Raw genomic sequence first — 21,142 nt, forward strand, 5'->3', positions numbered from 1 at the left:
GGTAACAACTGGACGATTCGATTCTGTTTCAGTCTGAAACTAAATTATTTTCAAAAGATCATTATTATTATCACAAATTTGTAACACTAATATTGATTATACAAACTATTAACAATTTTTTTTCTCAATTAGTGGCATTAATGCAGGAGGAGGTTATCGGTTCCTCACATTGTTCGCCCACTACACACACAAGTTGTGCTTTGTCCCGTACGTCGCTGATAATAAAAGAGAGATATACGTAACAAATGCTAAATATCTGAAGATAATGTCTTGCCCAAGTTGTTGAGAGTAGTCCATAAATTGATTGATTACTTGCTTCGAAACAGATGAATGAATTAACTGAGAGCACTACACAGCTGTAACTACATGAGGGCTACTGTAGTGCTGCACACAGTATTATTATTATTATTATTATTATTATTATTATTATTATTATTATTATTATTATTATTATTATTATTATTATTTTCTTTCCTGTCTCAGACGTTATGTCTGGTTAAAAATGGAAGTGGCGCGGACCTTTATGAAGCGTGACTTCCTTTTTAACTGTATGGTAGATGTTACATTGCATTTAGGAACTTTTGGGTAATTGAACATGTATCAATAATTACAATTTCTGTCGTAGAATGTATACGTTTGCATGTAGCTGTATTGCTTTGATGTACTGGTGGATATTGTGTGGTATGACTCTTGTAATTAATAGTATAATTGGCACAATGTCAACTTCATCCTGATGCCACATGCCCTTCACTTCCTCAGCCAGTTGGATGTATTTTTCAATTTTTCTGTTTTCTTCTGTATATTTGTTGTATTTGGTATGGATATTTCAATTAGTTGTGTTATTTTTATTGGTGAGTATGATGTCAGGTTTGTTATGTGGTGGTGTTTTATCTGTTATAATGGTTCTGTTCCAGTATAATTTGTATCCATCATTCTCCAGTACATTCTGTCCTGCATACGTGTATGTGGGAACGTGTTTTATTAGTTTATGTTGTATGGGAAGTAGTTTATGTATTATTATTGCTACATTGTCATGTCTTCTGGGGTATTCTGTATTTGCTAGTACTGTACATCCGCTTGTGATACGATCTACTGTTTCCATTTTTTGTTTGCAAAGGCTGCATTTATCTGTTGTGGTATTGGGATCTTTAATAGTATGCTTGCTGTAATATCTGGTGTTTATTGTTTGATCCTGTATTGCAATCATGAATCCTTCCACCTCACTGTATATATTGCCTATTCTTAGCCAGTGTTGGATGCATCTTTATCAATGTGTGGCTGTGTTAGACGATATGGGTGCTTGCCAAGTAGTGTTTTCTTTTTCCAATTTACTTTCTTCTTATCTGTTGATGTTATGTGATCTAAAGGATTGTAGAAGTGGTTATGGAATTGCAATGGTGTAGCCGATGCATTTAAATGAGTGATTGCTTGTGTATTTTGCTAGTTTCTGCTCGTTGTATAAAGAATTTTCTTAACTTGTCTACCTGTCCATAATTTGTGGTTTTTTATATCGATAAATCACCCTTCTTCCTTCCTTTCTGCTTAATGTGAATCTTTCTGTTGCTGAATGTATGTGATGTATTCTATATTTGTGGCATTGTGATCGTGCAAGTGTATTGAGTGCTTCTAGTTCTGTGTTTCTCCATTTCACTACAAATGAATAGGTCAATATTGGTATAGCATAAGTATTTATAGCTTTTGTCTTGTTTCTTGCTGTCAATTCTGTTTTCAGTATTTTTGTTAGTCTTTGTCAATAATTTTCTTTTAGTTCTTCAATATTTGTATTATCTATTCCTATTTTTGTCTGTATCCTAGATATTTATAGGCATCTGTTTTTCCATCACTTCTATGCAGTCGCTGTGGTTATCCAATATGTAATCTTCTTGTTGACTATGCTATTTTTCTTACATTTGTCTGTTCCAAACCCATATTTGTATCATTGCTGAATACTTCTGTTATCTTTAGTAATTGGTTGAGTTGTTGATTTGGTGCTGCCAGTAGTTTTAGATCATCCATGTACAGCAAATGTATGATTTTGTGTTGGTATGTTCCAGTAATATTGTATCCATAATTTGTATTATTTAGCATGTTGGATAGTGGGTTCAGAGCAAGGCAGAACCAGAAAGGATTTAATCAGTATCCTTGGTATATTCCATGCTTAATCTGTATTGGCTGTGATGTGATATTTGAATTAGTTTGGATTTTAAGTGTGGTTTTCCAAGTTTTCATTGCTATGTTTAGGAGATGTATCAATTTAGGATCTACTTTGTGTATTTCCAATATTTGTAGTAACCATGAGTGGGGTACACTATCAAAAGCTTTTTGGTAATCAATGTATGCGTAGTGTAACGACCCCTTTGTTTAGTTTTAGCTTGCCGGCCGGTGTGGTCGAGCGGTTCTAGGTGCTTCAGTCTGGAACCGCGCGACCGCTATGGTCGCAGGTTCGAATCCTGCCTCGGGCATTGATGTGTGTGATGTCCTTAGGTTATTTAGGTTTAAGTAGTTCTAAGTCTAGGGGACTGATGACCTTAAATGTTAAGTCCCATAGTGCTCCGAGACATTTTTTTAGTTTTATCTTGATATGTCACCTCTACATCTATTATCAGTTGCTCTTTACCTCCTCGTGCTCCTTTGACAAAAGACATCGGACAGCTAACACAATTTATAAGAAATGAAATATCAAACAAAAAACGAGAAAGGTTAAGTAAAATCTCACAACAAGAAGCGATAGAGCAATTAGATGAAAAGCAGAAATTACAAGCATTGGCCAAACGACTTGACAAAAAAGTCAAAATGGAAGGAAACAAAACCAAACATTCAACACAAACCAAAAGAAATTTTACCAGACAATAGATACCACACACATTAAAACAGACAATCCACCAAACATAACAGACATGGAACACTTTTGGAGCAACATATGGTCAAACCCGGCCAATGTAACAGGCATGCACAGTACATACAAGCAGAAACAGACATAACAAAGTGATACCACAAATGCCTGAAGCGATAATTTTGCAACATGAAGTCACCCGAGCAATTAATTTCACGCACAATTGGAAAGCCCCTGGGAAAGATAAAATAGCAAATTTCTGGCTAAAGAAGTTAACCTCAACACACTCAAAATTAACTAGATTATTTAACAGTTACATTGCAGACCCATACACATTCCCTGATACACTTACACATGGCATAACTTATCTGAAACCTAAAGATCAAGCAGACACAGCAAACCCAGCTAAATATCACCCCATAACATGCCTACCAACAATATACGAAGTATTAACTTCAGTCATTATACGGAAATTAATGACACATACAACACAGAACAAAGTTATAAATGAAGAACAAAAGTGCTGTTGCGAAGGAGCATGAGGATGTAAAGAGCAACCGATAATAGATGCAGAGGTGACATATCAAGCTAAAACTAAAAGGTCGCTACACTACGCATACATTGATTACCAAAAAGCTTTTGATAGTGTACCCCACTCATTGTAACTACAAATACTGGAAATATACAAAGTAGATCCTAAATTGATGCAGTTCCTAAACACAGTAATGAAAACTTGGAAAACCACACTTAAAATCCAAACTAATTCAAATAATATCACATCACAGCCAATACAGATTAAGCATGGAATATACCAAGGATACTCATTGAATCCTTTCTGGTTCTGCCTTGCTCTGAACCCACTATCCAACATGCTAAATAATACAAATTATGGATACAATATTACTGGAACATACCAACACAAAATCACACATTTGCTATACATGGATGATCTAAAACTACTGGCAGCAACAAAACAACTCAATTACTAAACATAACAGAAATATTCAGCAATGATATAAATATGGCTTTTGGAACAGACTAATGTAAGAAAAATAGCATAGTCAAGGGAAAACACACTAAACAAGAAGATTACATATTGGATAACCACAGCGACAGCATAGAAGCGATGGAAAAAACAGATCCCTATAAATATCTAGGATACTGACATAATAGGAATAGATAATACAAATATTAAAAAATAACCAAAAGAAAAATAAGAGACAGACAAACAAAAATACTGAAAACATAATTGACAGCAAGAAACAAGACAAAAGCTATAAATACTTATGCTATACCAATATTGACCTTCTCATTTGGAGTCGTGAAATGGAGTAACACAGACCTAGAAGCACTCAATACACTTACACGATCACAATACCACGATCACAATGCTACATGATAATGTAGCAAAACTAATACATCAACAACTTGCCATACAACAAAGTAATAAAACAACACGTTCCCACATACAAGTATGCACCACAAAATGTACTGGAGAATGATGAATACAAATTATATGGAAACAGAAACATTATAACAGATAAAAACACCACGTAACAATCCTGGGAAATACGGAAGCGTCCGATCCCACCCGTCTGCTTTGACCCATGACGTCACAAATATGGCGGAAACGAAAGTAAACCGCCGATTCCAATATGGCGCATATAAAGTCGTTACATACACATTATGAGGACGAAAATACATCGAAAACCAAACACACACTTTAGAAAAAAGTGTAATGACACTAACGGGACAAGCGCGGGAAATGGAGTGATTTTGGGTGGGAGCAAACTAAATATAAACAAATTTAGACACTCACTCCCATACAAAACCACACAAAACGACGAAAATAACCCACATCACAAAACTCCCCAAATACCACTAAACACAATGTCAACTGGAATCGGACACTTCCCTTGACCTATATAGCTCAACAGCGGCTCCCGATGCAATACATTAGGATCAAACACTTCCCTTGCCTATATAGATCAAAAATATCTCCCGATACCAACACCAACATACACAGCCACACCTTGGGATCGAACACTTCCCTTGATCTGCGCACTTAATTTTATCCGTCATATCCATCCCTCAACAAAAACAACCGATTAATTTCACTAAAATTACCACACGACGTACAGCTAACACTAAATTAACCTTCACACAAAACCGTTAACTCACTGAAACGAATTCCACTACAAACACAGCCGACACTAACAATTCTGGATAATAAGCAAAAGCAAACTGAGCCCATAACACCACACAAACGAAAACCCTGAACATACCACGGGAGAGCACAACAAACCACAACACGCCACACTCACAAACCAAACTCCGCGCCGTCATGACGTCACATACAACACCCTTACGTCACGGGTCAAAGCCGACGCGTGGGATCGGACGCTTCTGTCGACCCCAAACCTGACATACTCACCAATAAAAAGAAGAAATTAACACAACTAATCGAAATATCCATACCCAATACAACAAATATACAGAAGAAAACAGGAGAAAAAATTGAAAATACATCCAACTGGCTGAGGAAGTCAAGGACATGTGGCATCAGGATAAAGTTGAGATTATACCAGTTATACTGTCAACTACAGGAGTCATACCACATAATATCCACCAGTACATCAGCGCAATACAGCTACATCCAAATGTATATATACAACTACAGAAATCTGTAATTATTGATAGATGTTCAATTACCCAAAAGTTCCTAAATGCAACGTAACATATACCGTACAGTTAAAAGGAAGTCACGCGTGATCAAGGTCCGCGTCACTTATTTTTGGCCAGACATAACGTCTGAGAAAAAAAAAAAATAGTGACTGGATCAACGACGAACTTTGACGGTTGTCATGGGACGTCCGCACCGAACAAATGCAACGAATAATAACGAACAAAATGAGATTTGGAAAAGGGATTAGCGTTCGAGCTTCGTAATAGCAAGATGTATAAAGCAACGTTTGGATTTCCGCTCCTAAGTTCATTTATGTAGTACAAGTGTAAATTCTGTGATATTAAAATTGCACGTACACTATTCGCTCTTGTTACATGAGCAAAGTTTCTCCGCTACGCAGGTTAACTGCAAAATGGGGCCTTATCTGTGTCTGCAGCCCGAAGCGTGGAAGTGCAAAGTAGGTCCGGGTACCTTACCAGTCTGCATGCCTAAGGGATTTCACGACAGGCATACATTTTCAGGAAAATTTACTTGTCTATAGTTATAAATACGATTGTTCTAATAATTAAGTGTAATTAAACAGTCAATAGCCGAATAATGTGAAATTCACTAAAACTTCATGCAAATATACGTCGACTTTGTTATTATATTACGTCTCAAATACAAATTAAGACTCGCGATGAAAATAGAGATTAAAAATTAAGTTCGAAAGGGGGACGAACCGTCGCCTCATGCACGTTCGTCTTACATAGTTCACACGCGAACTACTTTTTTATCTCATTTTGTTCGTTGTATTTGTTAGGGGCAGATGTCCCATGCAACCTGTACGAGTTCATTGCTGATTCAGTCACTCAATTTTTTATTACAGAGGGCAGCTAACCCTCTGAATGAATACGCTGTGCTACCGTGCCGGCTCTTGCTATTTTCTCGGAATTGAGAGACTAGGGCACCTTGCTACTTGCACATTATGCTCTTTTAATGGCGTACTAAATATTTACAAAGTTTTAGGTAATCTATGATCCCAACGTCGTGGCCTCTCCTTGTGAGACAAAGAAGACTTAAGCACTAACCTGTGTCGCATTGGATCCCTTATATACCATCGCCTTGGACACATTTCCTTCGCTCTCTGTGAAACTGAACGGGCGAGATAGGACAAACTGACGGCTCGTCTCGCTTCGTGGCCCAAGTGAGAACTGAAGCAAACAGCTGAGAAACCTCATAGCCAAAGCTGTGCCAGGCTCAAATACCAGTTATCGCGGTACAGAGCACTCCGTCGCTGTTTATACGGCGGAACACAAGCCAAATCAAACAAGCGAGAAGATCATCTCAAAGACACCCCAAGAAAACTACGCAGCATCCTGTGACAACAGATTTAACACCAGCGCTCGAAGCCTTCGTGGGCCCCGCATCACGTCGCAGACGTGGACGTACCCTTCGCACCCAGCCGTTGTAAGTCACGCATGAAGACCCGCAGTGACATTCCACTGTCCTTGACGTTCGGAAATGTTCATCAAGTGTCACCATTGGCTGGGATACCCCCACGGGTAAGTCCAGTTTTGCTCTGGCTCTCGCCGTGAGTCGTGCACGGATATCCAAAGCCATTAAGGCGACCGTTCGCGTTAAGCGGGAAATCCTGGTTCAAGTCTCTGTCCGCTACAAATGTTCATTGTTATTATCTTAAACAGCTGAATGGTCTTCGTATTCGCAGCAGCTGTAGTCGCCGCAGTGCCTGTTCCTTCGGAGATGCATTAATCTTCGAAGGAACTTTGCATCTTTCTTAACACCACAGGCACTGCAACACCGAATCAATGAAGACGTACCCCCAGGCAGATGCCATTTTCCTTAATTTCCGGAAAGCGTTCGATACAGTTTCGCACTGTCGCCTGATAAAGTAAGAGCCTACAGAATATCAGACCAGCTGAGTGGCTGGATTGAAGAGTTTTTAGCAAACAGAGCACAGCATGTTACTCTCAATGGAGAGACTTCTACACACGTTAAAGTAACATCTGGCGTGCCACAGGGAGACCATTGCTTTTCACAATATATATAAATGACCTATTAGATAGTGTCGGAAGTTCGATGCGGCTTTTCGCGGATGATGCTGTAGTATACAGAGAAGTTGCAGCATTAGAAAATTGCAGCGAAATGCAGGAAGATCAGCAAGGGATAGGCACTTGGTGCAGGGAGTGGCAACTGACCCTTAACATAGACAAATGTATGTATTGCGAATACATAGAAAGAGGTATCCTTTCTTGTATTATTATATGATAGCGGAACAAACACTGGCAGCAGTTACTTCTGTAAAACATCTGGGAGTTGCGTACGGAACGATTTGAAGTGGAATGATCAGATAAAATAATTTGTTGGTAAGGCGGGTACCAGGTTGAGATTCATTGGGAGAGCCCTTAGAGAATGTAGTCCATCAATAAAGGAGGTGGCTTACAAAACACCCGTTCGACCTATTGCTCTTCAGTGTAGGATCCGTACCAGGTCGGGTTGATGGAGGAGGTAGAGAAGATCCAAAGAAGAGCGGCGCGTTTCGTCACAGGGTTATTTGGTAGCGTGATAGCATTACAGAGATATTTAGCAAACTCACGTGGCAGACTCTGCAAGAGAGGCGCTCTGCATCACAGTGTAGCTTGCTGTTCAGGTTTCGAGAGGGTGCGTCTCTGGATAAGGTATCGAAAATATTGCTCCCCCCTACTTGTATCTCCCGAGGAGATCACGAATGTAAAATTAGAGAGATTAGAGCGCGCACGGAGGCTTTCAGACAGTCGTTCTTCCCGCAAACCATGTTGTTGTTGTTGTTGTTGTTGTTGTTGTGGTCTTCAGTCCTGAGACTGGTTTGATGCAACTCTCCAAGCTACTCTATCCTGTGCTGCTTTTTCTCCCAGTACCTACTGCAACCTACATCCTTGTGAATCTGTTTAGTGTATTCATCTCTTGGTCTCCCTCTACGATTTTTACCCTCCACATTGCCATCCAATGCTAAATTTGTTATCCCTTGATGCCTCAAAACATGTCCTACCAACCTATCCCTTCTTCTAGTCAAGTTGTGCCACAAACTACTTCTCCCCAATCCTATTCAATACCTCTCCATTAGTTACGTGATCTATCCACCTTATCTTCAGCATTCTTCTGTAGCATCACATTTCGAAAGCTTCTATTCTCTTGTCCAAACTATTTATCGTCCATGTTTCACTTCCATACATGGCTACACTCAAAATACCTTCAGAAACGACTTCCTTACACTTAAATCTATACTCGATGTTAAATTTCTTTTCTTCAGAAACGCTTTCCTTGCCATTGCCAGTTAGCGACCTCTGCTGTGGAAATCGTTGAACAAACCGTTACTCGGATGCTAGTATTTAACTAAATATAAATGTCTGTCATGCTCCGACTGGCTGTATTTATTTTTGCTGTTTGTGTGTACAACATGTTATTAGTTTTAAAATTACATAACTATCTTCAGAGAACCACATGACTATCCAGTAAATCGACTTTGCAACACAGAACGGATTTATAACTTCAGTTGCTTCATCCCCTGCTCACGTTGTTAATGATAGGTTCTAATCGCTTTTCCACAAGTGTTCTGCACACTGTATTCTTTGAAGTGCGGATTTCATGGGCAAGTCGATGGCTACTTATTGATGAGTTTTCTCTTGCACTAGTCCATTTTAAATCTGCTGTGTCGTCCGAACAAGACACAGCCAGGGAAAAAGCACTACAGGCGCAAAGATGCGAGCTGGTGCCGGTGCCATAGAGACTCGCCACGTGCACGAGTTTCACAAGGGAACCTCCCCATCGCACCTCCCTCAGATTTAGTTGTAAGTTGGCACAGTGGATAGGCCTTGAAAAACTGAACACAGATCAATCGAGAAAACAGGAAGAAGTTGTATGTAACTATGAAAAAAATAAGCAAAATATACAAATTGAGTAGCCCATAAGTAAGATAGGCAACATCAAGGATAGTGTGAGCACGGTTCTGTGGTTAGCATCAGCAGCTGCGGAACGAGATGCCCTTTGTTCAAGTCTTCCCTCGAGTGAAAAGTTTGCTTTCCTTATTTTCGCAAAGTTATGATCTGTCCGTTCGTTCATTGGCGTCTCTGTTCACTGTAATAATTTTAGTGTGTTTTCCGACCGCTCCACAAAACCGTGCGAATAGTAGTCGAAAGGACGTGCTCTCCAATGGGAACCGAAAACATTTGATCGCAAGGTCATAGGTCAACCGATTCCTCCACAGGAAAACACGTCTGATATATTCTATACTGGTTACGGCATGTGCGTCACATGACAGGAATATGTTGTCGACCTACCTAACTTGTACACTTGGCGAATGGGTAAAAAGATCCTTCCACCTTGCCCGATTTAGGTTTTCTCGTGGATGTGACAATCACTCCCAAAAAAGTGATGAAAACATAAGAGTGTCACAAACTGCAACAAATGAATGCAACAGTCTCAGTTTTCCCTGTGCTCTGTCAAAACTTAAGTTCTTCACGTTTTCAAATTTTTCCGTTTAGGTGTAGCGTCCCCATACTACGGCGCAGTTACCTCATCGGACGGACGGACAGATAATTGTCTGAAAATAAAAAAATTAAACTTTTCACTCGAGGGACGACTTGAACCAAGGACCTCTCGTTCCGCAGCTGATCACGCTAACCACGGAACCACGGCGCTCCTGAGCCTATACTATCCTCGATGTTGCCATCTTGCGCACGGACTACTCAGTTTGTACCTTTTTCTTATTTTTTTCAAAGTTCCACACAACTTCTTCCTGTTTTCTTCATTGATCGGTGTTCAGTTTTTCAAGGCCTATCCACTGTGCCAACTTATAACTAAATCTGAGGGGGGTGCGATGGGGAGGTTCCCTTGTGAGGATGAAGATATCGACTTAGCCTCGGCCAATTGCTGGCCGAGTACCATCAGCCAATGACCAGACGACAACGCACACAAGCCTACTCGGAAGACAGAAGACCTGATCTCGCCCATTTGGTAACAGATTTAAATGTCGCGTGACTGTCCTCCCGTCGGGTAGACCGTTCACCGGGTGCAAGTGTTTCGATTTGACGCCACTTCGACGACTTGCGCGTCGATGGGGATGAAATGATGATGATGATGATGATGATGATGACAGCACAACACACAGTCCCTGAGCGGAGAAAATCTCCGACCCAGCCGGGGATCGAACCCGATCCCTGAGGATGGCGGTCTGTCCCGCTGACCACTCAGTTACCGGGGGACGAGGGTGAGAGGCGGACTGGTGACAGATCATCGTCCAGGACTGACAGCCTTGAAACGTCGTTTGGTGAACTCTTACAAGTGAACAACCTGTTGTAAATGGCATTTGCTATGCACTGTGAAGTGCACCTACGATTATTTGCACTTAGCCACTGGGGGACCTTTTTGTGTTGTATTAGAAGCAGTGTAACAGACTTCCTTATTCCGCAAGGCAAAAAATAAACTTTTTTTAACTAATTTGTGTGACTTTGATACTAATTTGTTGCAATGTTATTGAACCTTCGGTCTCCTATCCTGTTTCCTGACCCTGGGGCATAGCTGTGGAGCAGGGAGAAATTGCCTTAGCGGTGTACTGCACCAGAATCCGTTTCACGAACTCGGAAACTCGACCTACCGGAACAGAGGCAACTCGGCCTCCACGGCAGTAGCGACGAGGCCTTAACAAAATCTGTGTTAAAATTTATTCGTTTCGAAGAAGAAACCCTGTACATCAGAATTTTAATACAAGAATCTGTGAAAGAGCGAAAGGAAAAAATAAGTAAAAATACTAAAATTTCGTGGTGACTTTCCTTGTAACCATGTGTTCATAAAATGTGCTTCCACATCATTCGTTTAATGGAAAAATAAAAATGAATGTGTGTGCAGTCCTGAATATAGGTCGCGTCATTGCAAAAAAGTTTTCTCCTGCACGGTCCGTATACCTCCGGTGACGACGCACCCGGAATACAATCGCACAAGCAACACGACTGAGCATTTCGTGTGCACAAACAAGAAATCAAAGAGATACCAATGATCAAAGATAACGCACAGTTTTATGGAGACGCTCGGGCGTTCGAAGGTATTCACGCACAGAATTTCAACACTGTTACCGTGATTGAAGTACCTAACCAAAGACAGGTATTATACGCAGAACCACAGACCATTTCAAATCCTACTTTGCGACCAAACACACTGGTGCGCTAAAGTGAAGGACGGAAGTAACTTTCCCATGAAATGTCATTGCCAAGTCACTTAAGTCGTTGAATCTTTGACCACACATAGGAAGAACTGCTACAGTATAGTACAGAAAGTATGTGGAACAAATATGAACGAGACGAACTTAAATGATCCTTTTATTGACACTGTCGTCCGGCGACACCGCAGTGGTGTCGTGAGCGAAATAGCGGCCAACAGTCGGCGACACCACAGTGGTGTAGTGTGAATGGGATCGCTCAGCGGCCGGCGACAGCACTTTAGTATCTTTTGCATTCTGTTGGTGTTTTGTTTAGGTGACAGTAAGTTACACACGTCAACACGATTTTTGCTTTTTATAAGTACTTGTGCACTTTCATCATGGCAGACGAAAGAGACGATACGATTATTTACGATGAATGCGCGGACGTCTTGTCTGACGTCCCCGACGACTTGGCCAATTGAGAAGAAGACACTGGATATCAAAAAAATTAAAGTGAAGAAGAATCGTCGGAAGATAATGAAATACGTCCATGAAGAATTCGGCGAACGCTACGGTTGCCAACTGATGATGAATCAGACGAAGACGACACTATGATTTACTGAGTACCAATAATAAATTTGAAGGATTTCCGGGTCCACACATTTCCCAAAGATACACAGAGCGTCACGGATATCTTAGAATTATATATTGGAAACGATCGATTTGAATATATTAGCAAAAAACCAACAAGTATTACTTGAAAAAAAAATCAAAGATCTATGATTACTGGTCAACGAATCCGTTGACAGACACACCGATATTTCGCAAAGTGATGTCCCGCAACAGATTCAAACAAATATAATTTCTACATTTTCCCGACAACAACAATTAACCGGATAATGCCGATCGGCTTTTCGAGGTGTAATTCATAATTGATTATTTTTCCAAAAAGTTTAAAGAAACGTTTAATCTGAGCCAAAACATCTCAATTGATAAGGGAATAATACCGTGGCGTGGACAGTTAAATTTGAAAGATTACAATCCGTCGAAAATTACGAAATATAGCATACTCACTCGGATGCTGTGTGATTCGAGTAGGGGATACATTTCCTCATTCTAGATATATTCCGGCGGTGGACAACCCTTAGCAAAAACAGTGACTTAACTATTGACACCTCATGGAAAGTGGCACCACCTCTACATGGATAATTATTCAGTGCAGAACTTGCATAGAAGTTACTTGAAGAGAAAATTCGAGTTTGTGGAACGATACGGCAAAATAGATAATTTCCGGAAAAATTAAAGCGCGCAAAAGTCAATGTGTTTGAAGCTTGTCATCAACGGAGAGGTTCCAAGCGGCCGGCGACAAGCCAAGTAATCATAATTAGCGCTGTCGGCGCCAAGCGAATAAATTTGTACGATACGTGCGGACGGCAAAGTGTTAAGACAATAGTTACACCGAAGTCACCGCGATTCATGATCGTCCACAGGACATTAAAAAAGGCGAATTTGGTTTCAGTAGGGTGTGTTATCACACAGGCGCCAATACATGCTCTGCAACGTACTTCCACGCTGGCCACAAGTTTGTTAAGGTGTCCCATTCCTCCGTCACCACGGTTGGCAACTGCTGTACAATGGTGCATGTGGATGTGCTTTATTACATCTCCCCGATGCATCGCACACGTACTCGATGGGATTTACGTCTGAGGAACGGGCAGACCAGTCCGTCTGCCGCTAATTATCTCGTTCCAAAGAGCTTTTCCACCTGCGCAGTTCGATGGGGTCGCGTACTGTCATCCATAAAAATGCAGGCAGAGGTGAATGCACTCTTCAAGAGACACAGATGTGGAAGGAGTACAGAGTCACAATACTGAACGGTTAGTGTATCGCGTTCAAAGATTTGGAGGTCAGTACACCCTGCTACATTACGTCTTCCCAAACCCTGACACCTAGACGACCAGAACGATCATGTCCGATAGTGTTCCTTGATGTATTACGTAACCTCGTATGACGAGAGGTGGGAGCACTTAAAAGCACTCACGAACATTGTTGAACACAGCCTGCTCCCGCGGTGAAGTAGAGCTCCCAGGGTGTCGAGGAGCTGGTGTCTAACTCCACGTCCAACCCACGTATGAAATGGCGGCGAGATGACGCTGGGGGCCCTTGGTACGATGGTGGTGGTGTAAGCGCTCACTCGTCGCATCTGGCAGGACAGCGGCGCCGAGTTGGTGGGTCGTTGGCGCCAATGTCTTCCCTGAAGGCGGTGCGAATGCCAAGTAGCACTAAGGGTAACGTTACTGTCCAGGTCGTCCCACGGCATGAAAACGCCGTTTTTGGTGTTCCGTGCCAGCGCTTTGCGGTCCACTTTCTGGCTCTGTGACAACCAGTGATGTGATGGTGCTGGAATCCACATAATTTAACGAGTTCGCGAAATAGGGTAGACTCGAACTGACGGCACTTCTGTTGAGACATGCTCCCCGCATCGAAGCCGGGTGATCCATGTACCCAGGAAAGTTTGTTATCAGATGTTACGGTCCAGTCTTTTCTGAATTAGTTGTTAATGGCGGCTGTAGGTTCGTTGCTTTGTAATGCGAGAGAGAAAAAGAATAGAGAGTAGGAATGACGATACAGTTGACTTCTTCCACAATGCTGCCATCAGTACAATTAAAACTCTGCTTCTGGTCGCCACCAACAGTTGCATGAACCCTCTTCCGAAAATTCTCAATAATATTAAACATTCTCTTCAAATAAAACATTGTCACGTAGAAGAAGGTGTAACTAGATGAATGACGAACACTAACTCCACTTAACGAAGGTTTATTTAGCACTTGCACATACAAGAGCTGGGGGCAAACTGCCTCTGGCCAGAACTCTTACAGTATATATAGAGCTACAGTACATTCCAGTACAATGATTCTTCACATTTGTGGATACTTCTAGAATGTACTCGAACCGAATATAGAAATTAAAATTGTACAGTCCAAGTGAGTTTTGAACTCACGAGCCGCAATGCAACAGGTTGGTATCATAACCACGACACCACTATACTACTCAGCTTCTTTTGCCACAATATGATATTCCGCAGGTCCTTTTCTCACTCAGAAGCAGGCACAAATAAAAGAGAAATCCACTGCAATTACTTTAAGATCCACATTTCTATTCTGCAGTTCACAAATGCCTGACAGAGGGTTCATCGAACCACCTTCAAGCTATTTCTCTGTCGTCCTACTCCAACAGGGAAAAACTAACAGTTAATGATGATCACTTCTCCCTATGTAGGTGGGCGCAACATTTTTTCGCAATCGAGGAGAAAGTTGGTGATTAAAATTTCACGAAAGTCCAACTGCAAACCGACGTCAGTGATATGGGCCTGTCATTCTGTGGATTAGGATATGCATCAATTGTTCTGAAATAAGAATAGGGAACTTTCGCTCAGTATATACTTCTTCATAACAATTCTCATAATCGTAACAAGTCCCCCTGAAACATGCTAAACTTTTTCCACATAAGTTCCAAGTCGGCTCAATACTAAAATGGAAAGACTACTCAAAAACATCTTTGCATAAAAAATAGTGACGATGCTTTGCTGGTATATCTTATTGAGGAGAGGCGTTCAGTGTTGTACTTTCGAGCGATTCTTTCATTGAACTACAAACTAAACTTTTACAGCCTAAATTACTATCAGTAAAAAGTAATTTAATTTCTTCTGTTTAGTAGAACAAGCCGACATCTTGCCCCCACCTATCATTGCGTTACTGCTTGGTTTTAGCTTGCCGGCACGGTAGCTCAGCGTGTTAGGACAGAGCTGGTTGGTCACTGTAATAAAAAAATGAGTCAATGGATCAACAAACTAACTTCAGCTGTGACCAAATACAACGAAAATTAACGAACCAAATGGCGGCCACGGTGGTCTAGCGGTTCTAGGCGCTCAGTCCGGAACCGCGCGACTGCTACGGTCGCAGGTTCGAATCCTGCCTCGGGCATGGATGTATGTGTTGTCCTTAGGTTAGTTAGGTTTAAGTAGTTCTAAGTTCTTGGGGACTGATGATCACAGATATTAAGTCCAATAGTGCTCAGAGCCATTTGAACGAACCAAATAAAGCTGAGTGGTAACGTGCTTGCCTCCCACGCAGTGGGCTCGGGTTCGATTCCCAGCCGGGTTGGGCATTTTCTCCGCTAGTGAACTGGGTGTTGTGCTGTCATCATTTCATCCTCATCACCGGCACGCAAGTCGCCAATTATGGCGTCGACTGAAATAATGGCACTTGGCAGCCGAACTTCCACAGATTGGGCCTCGCGGCCAACAATGCCACACGCTGACATTTCATGGAATAGACACCATTGTTTTGAAACAATTCTCAGAATGTGTATATACACGAAAGATCAGAGCTTAGTTATTAAGAAGTACGACACATGTTCAAAGGAACAGTGCATCGTACTTCTTAATAACACAGGCACTGCTATTTCATATTTATTCGCCAATATCAGGCCCTCGACTGAGTAAGTCCTTCCTGGACGGGAATATAAGTAATGCACGAGTGCAGGTTTTAACACTTTGGACGACATGTGGAAGTTTGGGTCTGGCCATGATTCGCGCACGGATAGCCGAAGCTGCAGGGCGACTGCTCGCGTAAAAGCGGTAAATGCGGGTTGGAATCCCGGTCCAACACTAATTTTCCACTGTCTTCAATCTAATATACAGCCGGTAGTGGTTCATATTCGCAACTGCGAACACATTCTGTATTTTTCAGAACGTGCCGGGGCATTTGCGTGCGTGCTCCCCGTTCGAGCGATGGCCTTCGGCGCACAAGCAGCTTACAGCGGCCAGGTGCTCGGCGCAGTTTTAGCACCTGACGGGTCACGTATTCTCTCGGTACTCGGTAGCAACATGAAAACATCACACCACCTTTTTGTCGATACAAATCATATGAATTTTAGACACTACAACCAGTATGGAAAATGCCCAATTTTGCCGGAAACATTAGTCCTATACTACTTGATGTAGCTTGGAATTTACACTGTGTTATGTTGCGTGGTGCTGTCCGAATTGTTTCGGCGTAACATTTTCTGCTTCACTCGTACCCATCATTGCTTCGCTTTTAATACCTTGCTCTTTGGTGTCCATTTTCTTCTCGAGGTCGCCAGTTTGTGGATAAAATTAACCGCAATAAATAATACGAACTTACACTTGCTGACTAAGAGCATACTGTTTACAGCTTGCAAATAATTACACAGCACTGACGCGCGCACAGAACGTGAGTAATCCGGAGAAGTATCAAAGGCTAACCGAACTGCGCCGCTCGGCGCGAACATAGATACACTGTGTGCACCAAAGAGAACGCACTGCACCCGGAGAACTTTTCTAACTTTTACTCCCACAAAGGCCGCTCCCTGTTTGACAATAAAAAGAGTCGTGGACTTAATTCCGTGAGTTATACGAGGTGTGGGAGAAAAGTAAAGACTGACAACACAGCGAGCTATTTGGCAACGCCGGCCGCGGTGGTCTCGCGGTTCTAGGCGCGCAGTCCGGAACCGTGCGACTGATACGGTCGCAGGTTCGAATCCTGCCTCGGGCATGGATGTGTGTGATGTCCTTAGGTTAGTTAGGTTTAAGTAGTTCTAAGTTCTAGGGGACTAATGACCACAGCAGTTGAGTCCCATAGTGCTCAGAGCCATTTGAACCATTTTTTTATTTGGTAATGCCATGTTGTTCTGTTTGTGTAGACCGATGTATTCAGCACTTCCACATGCTCGGTTTGGAGTTGCAGCTCCTTCAGCCATCACGTGACTTTTGAGGGTGCCATCAGCGAAGTTCTGTTTTTGTTGCGTGTCACGAAGAAACGATCAGCGGAATCTACTTTAGGCATCAAATTTTGTGTTAAACTTCAGGAATACGCGAGTGTGGCCTTTGAGAAGTTGAAACAGGCATAGGGGAGCATTCCGTATCAAGAGCGCGAGTTTCTCGCTGGCAGAAATCATATTTCGAACACAGAGCACGTTGAAGATGAACCTCGCTCGCGGAGACCAACTACAAACACCAACGAAAACATCGAACGTGCGCCTGCTCTTATGAGATCAGACCGCCGTTTAACAGTAAGGATGTCGGGCGACATGTTTAACACTTTCACCGTACATCAAATTTTGACTGGAGTTTTGCACATGCGAAAGGTTTGTGCCAAAAATGTACTAAAAAACCTCAGAGCCATGCAGACGGACAATGGAAGAAATGTGTACGTTCATCTCCTTGAGTGTTGCCAATGGCCACGAATGGTTCAGTCGTGTTATCTCAGGTGACGAGTCCTGGGATTTTTAGTACGTCACTGAAAGAATGCGGCAAAGTGAGGAGTACCACACACCAAATTAAAGATCAAAACAATGCTTATTTGCTTTTTTGACAATGGGGGTATCGCACATAAAGAATGCACCGGCGTTACAGACAAGTCGATATTCCTGTTCCACAGCCCCTCTGTTCCCGAAGTTGAAAGGTGTTTTAAAAGGATGTCATTTTTGGCCTCAGGAGAACATTCAAAAGGATGTGACCAACCTTTTTAGGGTCGAACCAATTGAAGCCTTCCAGTACTGCTGCCTAGATGGCAAGGACTTCGCCGATGTATAGCTGTCTAAGGGAACTACTGGGGAGGGGAAATAAAGGGCGAGTCAAAAGTCCTCTGACACCTTCAAAAGTTGGAAGATCAAAAGGGAAAATTTAAGTGTGATGATGGGAACATAGGTTTGACGTGCGCCCGCAACTTTTGGAGTGAATGTCATTCATAGCCGCCATCTTGAAATCCGCCATTTTGGATTCAAGTCAATTTTTTTTTTAAATGGTTAGGGGGTGTATGACACATCAGATAACATTCGCTTGAGCTCTGGAATTGAGTGGTGTAGTTTGTTTTTGTCTATCTTGTGCAGTTTAGAAGTCATTGATGTTCAAAGTTACCTTGTGACGACTAATGTCTCCCTTTGTTCCAGGTGATCTAAAATGGGTTGACACGTGAACAGAAGAACGAAATAGTCCTTATATCAGGGGAACGCAGCTACCGAACAATGGCAGCTGACTACAGACGGCACCCAGACAGAACCGGTAACGCACAGCATGGTGGCTCACGTGATCACCGCATTCCGGGAGACAGGCTCTGTTCACGATAGGGCGCACGTAGTGGGCGACCAAGAACTGCCACCAATGAGGAAACTGCAACTGTGGTTGTTGGGCCGTTTGTGAAAAGTCCTATACAAAGTACCCGTCGTGTGGCCCTAGCATGTGGAATAAGCCAAACCTTCGTTGTCCCGATCTCGTTGTTGTGGTCTTCAGTCCTGAGTCTGGTTTGATGCAGCTCTCCATGCTAATCTATCCTGTGCAAGCTCCGTCTCCCAGTACCTACTGCAACCTACATCCTTAATCTGTTTAGTATATTCATCTCTTGGTCTCCCTCTACGATTTTTACCCTCCAACGCTAAATTTGTGATTCCTTGATGCCTCAGGACATGTTCTGCCTACCGATCCGTTCTCCTTGTCGTGCCCCAAGCTTCTCCCCAATCCTATTCAATACCTCCTCCTTAGTTACGTGATCTACCCACCTAATCTTTAACGTTCTTCTGTAGCACCACATTTCAAAAGCTTCTATTCTCTTCTTGTCCAAACTATTTATTGTCCATGTTTCACTTCCATACATGGCAACACTCCATACAAATACTTTCAGAAATGACTTCCTGACACTTAAATCTATACTCGATGTTAAATTTCTTTTCTTCAGAAACGCTTTCCTTGCCATTGCCAGTCTACATTTTATATTTTCTCTACTTCGACCATCATCAGTTATTTTCCTTCCCAAATAGCAAAACTCCTTTACTACTTTAAGTGTCTCATTTCCTAATCTAATTCCCTCAGTGTCACCAGACTTCATTTTACTACATTCCATTATCCTCGTTTTGCTCTTGTTGATTTTCCTCTTATAGCCTCCTCTCAAGACACTGTACATTCCATTCAACTGCTCTTCCAAGTCCTTTGCTGTCTCTAATAGAATTACAATGTCATCGGCGAACCACAAAGTTTTTATTTCTTCTCCCTGGATTTTAATACCTACTCCGAATTTTTCTTTTGTTTCCTTTACTGCTTGCTCAATATACAGATTGAATAACATCGGGGATAGGTTACAACACTGTCTCACTCCCTTCCCAACCGCTGCTACCCTTTCATGTCCCTCGACTCTTATAACTGCTATCTGGTTTCTGTTCAAATTGTAAATAGCCTTTCGCGCCCTGTATTTTACCCCTGCCACCTTCAGAATTTGAAAGAGAGTATTCCAGTCAACATTGTCATAAGCTTACTCCAAGTCTACAAATGCTAGAAACGTAGGCTTGCCTTTCCTTAATCTTCCTTCTAAGATAAGTCGTAAGGTCAGTATTGCCTCACGTGTTCCAACATTTCTACGGAATCCAAACTGATCGTCCTCGAGGTCGGCTTCTACCAGTTTTTTCATTCGTTTGTAAATAATTCGCGTTAGTATTTTGTAGCCGTGACTTATTAAACTGATAGTTCGGTATTTTTTTACATCTGTCAACACCTGCTTTGAGATTAGAATTATATTTTTCTTTGAGGCTGAGGGTATTTCGCCTGTCTCACACATCTTGCTCACCAGATGGTAGAGTTTTGGCAGGACTGGCTCTCGCAAAGCCGTCAGTAGTTCCAATGGAATGTTGTCTACTCCGGGGGCCTTGTTTCGACTCAGGTCTTTCAGTGCTCTGTCAAACTCTTCATGCAATATCGTATCTCCCATTTCATCTTCATTTACATCCTCTTCCATTTCCGTAATATTGTCCTGAAGTACATCACCCGTGTATAGACCCTCTATGTACTCCTTCCACCTTTCTGCTTTCCCTTCTTTGCTTAGAACTGAGTTTCCATCTGAGCTCTTGATATTCATACAAGTGGTCCTCCTTTCTCCGAAGGTGTCTTTAATTTTCCTGTACGCAGTATCTATCTTACCCCTAGAGAGGTTAGCCTCTACATCCTTCCGTTTGTTCTGTAGCCATCCCTGCTTAGCAGTGTTGCACTTCCTGTCTATTTCATTTTTGAGACGTTTGTATTCGTTTTTGCCTGCTTCAATTACTGCATTTTTATATTTTATCCTTTCATCAATTAAATTCAATGTTTCTTCTGTTACCCAAGGATTTCTACTAGCCCTCTCTTTACCTACTTGATCCTCTGCTGCCTTCACTATTTCATCCCTCAGAGCTACCAATTCTTCTTGTACTGTATTTCTTTCCCCCATTCCTGTCAATTGTTCCCTTACGCTCTCCTTGAATCCGGATAAATCACACCAGTAAGTGTCATCTTTACAAGCTGCAGATGCAACGTCGACTTAATGAGGATGACCTTGATCGCCAGTTGGAGTTCTGCCTGTGGGCTACTGAACAACACGAACTGGATCCTTCGTTCGACAGGGGAATA

The 21,142-nt window shown here is 42.0% G+C and overlaps 1 protein-coding gene across 3 annotated transcripts in view; it reads right to left on the bottom strand.

The window, feature by feature from the left end:
- Window positions 1-21,142, bottom strand: part of LOC126268182 (cell growth regulator with RING finger domain protein 1-like) — a 357,652-nt gene that overhangs the window by 295,236 nt on the left and 41,274 nt on the right. The window contains exon 1 of one of the 3 annotated variants that reach the window (XM_049973785.1): window positions 6,590-6,699. The exons of the other annotated variants lie outside the window; for them this stretch is intronic. Coding sequence (XP_049829742.1) covers window positions 6,590-6,633 — 44 coding nt within the window. The 5' untranslated portion in view covers window positions 6,634-6,699. Of the gene's footprint in view, window positions 1-6,589; window positions 6,700-21,142 lie in introns of those variants that run through there. 3 annotated transcript variants of the gene reach the window in all.

The sequence above is a fragment of the Schistocerca gregaria genome, chromosome 4, assembly GCF_023897955.1.
Source record: "Schistocerca gregaria isolate iqSchGreg1 chromosome 4, iqSchGreg1.2, whole genome shotgun sequence".
NCBI classification, from domain to species: Eukaryota; Metazoa; Arthropoda; class Insecta; order Orthoptera; family Acrididae; genus Schistocerca; species Schistocerca gregaria.